The sequence below is a fragment of the Metopolophium dirhodum genome, chromosome 7 (genome assembly GCF_019925205.1).
Source record: "Metopolophium dirhodum isolate CAU chromosome 7, ASM1992520v1, whole genome shotgun sequence".
Classification (NCBI taxonomy): domain Eukaryota; kingdom Metazoa; phylum Arthropoda; class Insecta; order Hemiptera; family Aphididae; genus Metopolophium; species Metopolophium dirhodum.
The window spans coordinates 38,179,468-38,187,674 of NC_083566.1; the positions used below are offsets into that span (position 1 = coordinate 38,179,468).

An 8,207-nucleotide genomic window follows, 5' to 3' on the forward strand; every position below is an offset into this window, starting at 1 on the left:
AGATGTAATCATGTACTCAGGTACACCTGCATATCTACCAGCTACGCTTAGACAAACATCAGTGATAGCTTGTGTCGGGTTACCTTCACCGCAAAACAAAAAAAAATTCAAGCAAATGTTGAATGTACCAGTAATATTGTAGTGTTTTTAACAACCTTAACAAATTAATTATTTACTTATTTTGAATTGTTACCTCAGTTCTAATATTTAGGTACTCATTATAAATAACAAGTAGGTTTTCATAAATTTCTGGCACAAGCAGTTATCTTCTGAATCTTAACAGTTTTCAAATAAAAATTAGGTTTAAATGACAGTTAAAAATCATCTTACTATACCTAATTATTATTTTCTTTTTTAAAGCTTCAACATAATATGTGGTTATTAGCATTAACCTACAATTTAATTTACTATATACAAATAAAAAATAAAATACAGAGTCATTATATTTCATATTTAACATTAATATTCAAAGATGGCTGAATAATATAATAAAACTTTGTTTTATTCAATAATTATTTATTACAAGTATAATAAGCATAAAAGGTATACATCACAGATAATAAACTCCCAAAAACATAGTATACAGTAACAAACCAAATAGGAATATTATACTTATTGTTTAAAAAAAAAATTAGCAAAGGACATTTTTACAATTTATGATATGTACAATTTATACAACTAAATGTGAAGAAACATTTATGATGCTTAAATTATTGATTTTCCAAAAATTCTTTTTCTAAAGCAGCGCCCAACATATTCCATTCGGAATCATTCATCTCATCTGGTGGATCCACACTATTTTCACTATTATTACCCCAGTCAGAATCATTCATCTCATCAGGTGGGTCCACACTATTTTCACTATTGTTACCCCATTCTACGCCTAAATCATCTAAATTTTTACCTTGACGAAATTTTTCATTTAATGTTTCATTATCTTCTTCACTTCCATCACTATCCAATGAACTGCGTCTACGCTTCTGTCCTCTGCTAGTACCTAAAGTAAAAACCATTGTATTGACAATGAATACATTTAATTTTCTAATAATTGTATTATACCACCTCCATTAAGTTTCCCAATTTAAAAATTGATTACCTTTATCTATGTAATATAAATGAACACAGTTTGAAAATATATGATGAATAATACATTTTTTTTTCACAATATGGATGAATTTTATGTATAAATCTATGTATTTATTATTATTTTAGAGTACCTATTGTAAAAATATATATTTATAAATGTACATGATTATTGTTAATACATTATTAATTATTGTATTCATATACAGTTGAGTCTCGATAACTCAATTATCAAGGGAAATAAAAATAAATTCAACGTTTATATTTTTCGAGATATTTACATCAAACATAACTTAAAATCCATTCAAAGTGTAGGAAACAATTTGAGTTATCAGGTTTTCAAGTTATTCGGGTTCAAGTTATCAAAACTAGACTGTACAACAGCCGATATCATTAAATGGAATCTGAATTAATAAATAAACTAAATTTATGTTAAATAATATCATTTAATAGGGCCAAGTATAGTATGTAAATATCATTTATTTTATTAAAAATTATCATGTATTATCTATTTTAATAAATATATAGTTCAAGTACATTTAAATAATTATAAATTGGTTCATATACAATAAACACATCCATATCATCTAGAAAAATTTGAAAACAATTTATCCATTTCGTATAAAACAATCCATATTTTATGCAAAAAAAAATGTATTGCAGAGTTTACTAGTTTGGTGTCAAAAATTTATATTCATATCATATAACCCAAATTGATAGCCTATCCATGAAAAGAAAAAAAATTAATAAATAGATGAGAAATAATTATTTGATAATTAAAAATATAAAACCATTGAATTTAAATTTTAAAAAAACAATGGAGAAAAAAGTCTTGTAGAATCCTCCTTACAACAGTATGACATACTACTGTCATATGCATACTGATATGCTAAACTTTAATCTAAATAGGTAGTGAATATCATAAATTTAAATTTACACTAAATTCACTACTCTTACACTACTTCAAGACTAATTCATCTATATTTTTACTTTTTCGGAATCGTTCAATTAATGTTTCACCTTCTATTTCTTTTTCTACTTCATCTTCATTATCTGTTGATTCTGACGAACTGAAATGACGTTTATTTCCTCTCCTAGAACCTGAAGCAAAATGTGTTATATTTACTAATTACTGTTAAGTAATAATAGAAATGTATAAAATATTATCTTAATTCTATACATAAGAATTGTAACGAAATATATAAGCAAATGTGATGGTAAAAAAAAAATAAAAAAATCTTCTATAATCTAAATTCACATACCAAGCATTTTCAATTAGTTTTAAAAAATTTTACACGCCTAAAAACATTTTTTCTTGGGGTTATGTGGTTTTAAAAAGATTCACAACATTTTTTTATATCAGGTGTGTAAAAAGTTTTAAATATTTTATTGATAGGCAAGCAGCATTAGCTTCATCCATCAATGCATTATTATTTATTTCTATGTTTTGATTTGATTAAGTTCATTGATTTAGGAAAATAATCTGTCACAGTTGCATGTTTGTAAAGAATTATTTCATTAAATACAACTAAGCAAGTTTGAAAAATGAAAAATAATATTTTGCGTGCCATAGGTTGGCCATCTCTGATCTATACTAAGTTAGACATAAGCTTACACAATAAAACACTTATTTCTATTCTTTTCGCATATATCCAGATCTTCAGTTTTATGCTGATGTTTCAGACATATTGTAAATTTCATACTCAGTAGATGTGTGCTCATAACAGCAAAATGGTGAACACACAATCCGAAGATTAAACTTGCAATGGATCCAAAACATCGGCATAAAACTGAAAAAATGGACATATCTGAAAAAGGATTAAATGATATTTCAATCTATGGAAACTTAACCAATTCATAACAAAACTCTTACCGTCTAAAGATGCTTCTGAGCTTGAATTACCATCTTTATTTATTTTTAATACATCAATTATATCAGGCACATCATCACCATCACAACTTTCTTCATCATCGGTCATATCTTCTACTTCTCCTGCCATACGTTTAATGTCTTCATCAGAAAACGAAAGTAGTGGATTAAGAGTCTCTGCAAATTTTTGGTCCTGTTCTTTATTTACATGAGAAATATTTTGGTTATTGGCCATAAAATGTGGTGAGTGTTCTGGACTACTACAATGAGCTGGTGGGTCTCGACTACTAGAACCACCACCACCTTCTGATCGGAGAGGAAATAATCTTTCCTCGACATGTTCCCAACGTTCTGCACAAAGCCATAACCATTCAGGTGTCACTGTTTTTATATCGGGGCGTTTACGGGCTGCACTAGCTTTAAGTGTGCCCTGACGAACAGCGACCAAATGCGTAGAGTCAGGTTTGATATTTTCTGTGACTTCTGCACCTAATAATCGAGCCACTTTATAAGCTCGACTTTCAGTCAGTGGTACAGGAGTAGGTACTAAGCCACTAAATACTAACTTTTTACCAGCTAGTATTTTTGAACGGTACGTAGGTATGATACGCTTCATGTCAGGAACCTCAAAATTATTTCCATACAACTCATAATTTTGATCATATTCTTTAAAGTATTCCTTATGCAAATTTTTTAAAATATCTTCCAAGTATAACAAGTAATCATCTTCTTCTTCTACTTCTACTTGATCACTATTATCTTTAATTACCACATCATTTTTATTTTTTTCTTCATTATCAGTTGTTGTATTTCCTGAATCATCGTCAGACAAAACTTCTCCATCTTCCATTTGTGGATCACCTTTTATGTTATCTTTTTTTTTAATAGTTATACCTGTTTCGATACATATTTAATAATTAGTATTTTAAAATTTTTTAAACAATAAGTTAAGTAATAAGTAATAAATAATAACTAGAGTCTGGATTTGTATGCAAAAATATATTTTAAATTAGCGTATACTGTTTAATGGGGGTAAGAAATGTTTGCATTTCATAATCTGTAGAATGTATTATAAAAGTTATTTTGCATATAAGTGCATATTTTGTCTTTAGAGAATATTTCAGAATATTTCAGCATATTTCAGCTATATTGGACTATATTAGAGAAATATTTTCAAGTTTTTAGTTTTAATTTTTAGTCACCACTCGCCGAGCCGATTCAATAATTTCCTGTCATAAATTATTCTTGTTTGTCATAAACAGATATTATACCAACAAGGCCACGATATACCAATAAATAATAATAGAATAAATACACCCAACATCGCGTCGTATCTATTATCTACGATTGTTATTACCATAATACAATCGGAACGCCGACCAATATATTATATACCTACCCATTTAAAAAAACAAGTATTTTTGGCTGAAAGTAAACCTAAAGTCTATTTAATGAAGAATATTATGCAGAAGTTTAGTTGTAGCAAATATTCCTTGAAATAAATTACAAGTATCATTACTTCGAGGATTTTTGGAAAAGTACACTGGCCTTACGTAAGCATTATCTCGAACCATGTTACATTCAGACAATATTAGAATTTAGAAAATTAATTGAACACTAATATCTGGTTTTTGGTTGAAGAAACCACTGATATTTATGGGCGTTATTTTGCTAATTTATAGTTGGTATTTTATCAGCAGAAAATGTTGGGCATATCTTTTAGCATGTAAGGAATTTAAAAAAAAACAAATCATTTTACTGTGGCTAGTTTTTATATAAGTAATTAAAATCATATTGCATGTTTAATTTAACAAAATAATAAATAATAAAGTACTTAAGATATTATTATTTTGCTTATGAATTATGATTAAGAAAATTAATAACAATCAATATTTTTTTTTTTTAAATATTTAAGGAACATTTCTTCAAATTTTGCTGTATATTAATACATCATATTTTTTAATTTTTAACATAATATTAATTCAGACTCTTTAACCTGTTCCAAAAAAGAAGACACCAGTTTTACAAAGCAAAACCGGTTTTGCCTGTGGCCGCCTGGTGTCTTCTTTTTTGCAACAGGGTATAGTAATATTTAATTGATGTAATACAATAAAAATGTATGTATTTAAATCAATTAAGGTAGCAAGTAATATAATAAAAGAAATTTACCTTGAACTAAATGAGTAAAATCCACTCTATTATCCTGTTGTAAAGAAATATCAACATTTTTTTGTAAATTTGGAGGAGCGTTTATATCACCAGTGTGTTGAAAAAAATGATATGGCTTGACGTGTATCAAATTTAAAGCATAATCCCAGACATCTTCACGATCATCAATTATACACACCATATTATCACCACATGGAAACAATCCCCTAGAATAATCAATAAATAATATAATATATTCATAAATAATTTAATTTAATTAAATTAAATAATAAAAGAGTACCTATAAAGAGATATATATAGTATTATTAAATTTATTAATTATTATACAAAATTTAAAAATAATTGTAATTCTATTATAGAAAAATAGAAAAATACCAGTAAAATATAGTTTTTGAATTATATAAGTATAATATACTTGTATATTATATAATACAAAAACTTTATTTTACTGATATTTTTTTAGAAGCCTTATGATTATACCTATATCTACAGGTATTAGATTTAAAGTTGTTTTTTTTTTTTAACTTTTTAGTAACATGGTGGATATAATAATATTATATAAGTTATATACTGGTGAATATAAGATAATATTGTTGTAAGTCAATAACAAGTATTTCTATTTCTTTTACTCTGTCAATTGTATGTAATATTTAACATGTTTGAGGAATTTTTCTCATTTAACATTGTGATATTTTAATCTAATAAAAATATGTAGCTAATACTCCATTTAAAATTATTGAATAAAATTCTGAGGTTAACATTTTAAGAACTCATTTTACCTTATGTTAAGTATATGATGCATTATATAAAAATATTGAATGTAGGTAATCTACTGTAAGTAAGCGGTATCATTGATTAAATATACATATTATATTATATAAAGCATAAACACATTTTCAATTTTTTAAATATACTTTTGTTTTGTTAACCAAGCTTATTAATTGCAAAATGATCATAATATGGATTAGACCTAAGTCGTTTCAAATGTGATGTGAAAATAAATAGAACATAACATACAGTAAAGCACATACGATGAGATACCTAGCAATAAAAGGAAACTTAACATTAATATAAATTTTACAATAATATATTTACATTTTATGAGGTAAACATACTTGAGATTTCCAGTTTTACTGTTTGGATTAAAACATTCATCACGTGATAAAACTCTGTGAGAAAACAACTTTCCTTTTGGATCCAGTATATGGGTTATAGTATGAGCATAGTTTCGAGCACCAAATGTACATATGTGAAGTTCATATAATTCACTAATAGAGGAGAGAAAGTTGTATGTTCCTGGCCTAAGTCTTGTATGATACCAAGGTGAATTTGGTCCATAAAGTTGAAAATGATGAATATCCTACGCAAATATAGAAGGTATTAATATTTAATATACCGAGTGTCCGCGAAAATGTGTACACTGTATAAACTACCCAAATTACTCAGTACCCTATAGATATTTTTTAATTCTGTTTATGGGACATTAAAACTAGACTATTGGATCAATCTCCCGCAGACAGAATTCTAAAATATGTTTGGGATACTGAGTAATATAGGTAACTGAGTTAGAGTGTACCCAGTTTTCGCGGATACACAATATTTAGTTAATTATAAAGCTACACAAATATGTTAAAATATATACTTTGATATTATTAGGTATATTATCATTTGTTGTGTGTATTAGTGTTTGATCCAAATCTACGAGTAACACCAGTTTTTTATCACCAAGCAAACGTTTTTCATCAGCTTTACCCAATAACAACGCACTCTAAAAATTAAATTTGTAAATTAAAACTTTCAAATTTTAATTGATTGAATAAAATAGTAACAAATGTATATAATATACCTGTTCGCTGACTTTGAGGTCAGGTACACTGTGTACCATAGAAACAGATGCAGTTGGTTTAGATGCATTGTCGATTCTTAAATCGGCACCACAATCTGCACATAAATCACTGACTACAGTACTATGGCTACAGCCAGGCTCCAACTCAAATACAGGATATCTAAAATATGTAAGAATAATAAGTATAATTGTTAAGTCTGTTACGATTAAACAGGTACAATGTTAGAAATGTATTTAATATTATTAAGTGGGTATCTTTGAAAGTATATTAACATTTATTCGGAGTAATTCTTACCCTGCAGGAACTTCTTGGCCTTCATGTATTAAGATTTTCTTAACAACACCAACGTGATGAGTGCGAAAACTTTTCCGATCTTTGTCTCCGTTCTCTTGATAAAGAAGTACAACAACAGTGCTGTTAACCAAAGTGCCTTCTTTTACTCGCCATTTTAAAAGTGTCACTTTTTTATCTGTTGTTGGAAGTTTGACGCAAATCTTTTCTTGACTCATCTCTATTAATTTGTCTCATTCAAATGCTATTAAAATAACAATACATGAATATTAAATTGAAATAATTGTAGAGTATAGATAAGAAAATATTAAGGAAATTAAGTTTTTCATCTAGAATTCTAGAAGGTTTAAGTTTTAAAACATTTACGATTTATTGAGCAAACAACAATTAGATTTGTATAAATATTGTGAACAAGAAAAGAAGAAACAAATTTTAACTGTAATGATAAGAATTAAAGAATTCAAAAGTTGAACGAAGTAGGTACTACAATGGTACTACCATGTACTACAACTGGTACTAGAAATTAGTAATATCAATCCTAAACTGACTCGTGATAAGTAACATTTCAAAATAGCTTACAATCATAATATTTTGATACGCATCAAAACTCTGAAACACATGTAATGGAAATTAAACGTAAAAACGTTACGCACCGACCGATTAGTTCGATATGTGTGATGCGTCTAGCCGAATAGTGTATATTATTAAATAAAAATAATGTAAACATTGAAAACATTGTAAACTTGATTTTAGATTTGTTTTTGAATATCTGAAGTCTGATCAGCGATTATTTATTTAGGTAGGTACTAGTACTAACACAGATATTATATACTACTATTATTGTATATATCTGTGGGTACTAATTAGTAATTAGTAATTATTACTACAGAGTAGATTAAATTTAATCCATATAGTAATTTGTGTTATTACTACCGTTCGGCGTCTAT

At 27.2% G+C, this 8,207-nt stretch overlaps 1 protein-coding gene across 2 annotated transcripts; it reads right to left on the reverse strand.

The window, feature by feature from the left end:
- Positions 1-477: 477 nt before the first annotated feature.
- LOC132949282 (RNA polymerase II subunit A C-terminal domain phosphatase) lies at positions 478-7,771 on the reverse strand. Of its 2 annotated transcripts, none has more exons than XM_061020089.1 (8): positions 7,264-7,771; positions 6,969-7,128; positions 6,765-6,890; positions 6,238-6,482; positions 5,123-5,328; positions 2,957-3,847; positions 2,104-2,184; positions 478-997 (listed from the first exon to the last, which is right to left on the reverse strand). In XM_061020089.1, the coding sequence occupies exons 1-8, from the start codon at positions 7,476-7,478 to the stop codon at positions 711-713; spliced, it is 2,211 nt and encodes a 736-aa protein (XP_060876072.1). In that variant the 5' UTR covers positions 7,479-7,771; the 3' UTR covers positions 478-710. The 2 variants fall into 2 exon arrangements, with proteins under 2 accessions (XP_060876072.1, XP_060876071.1); XM_061020088.1 differs by having other exon boundaries at positions 2,074-2,184.
- Between the last annotated feature and the right edge of the window lie 436 nt (positions 7,772-8,207).

Excerpts from the sequence above, each read along its gene's own strand:
- LOC132949282 (XM_061020088.1), bottom strand. The coding sequence starts at position 7,478 with ATGAGTCAAGAAAAGATTTGCGTCAAACTTCCAACAACAGATAAAAAA. Across the intron at positions 6,891-6,968 it reads ACCTCAAAGTCAGCGAACAG|AGTGCGTTGTTATTGGGTAA; the intron begins GTATATTATATA and ends TTTAATTTTTAG. Across the intron at positions 998-2,073 it reads AATTGAACGATTCCGAAAAA|GTACTAGCAGAGGACAGAAG; the intron begins GTAAAAATATAG and ends TTTTTACTTTAG.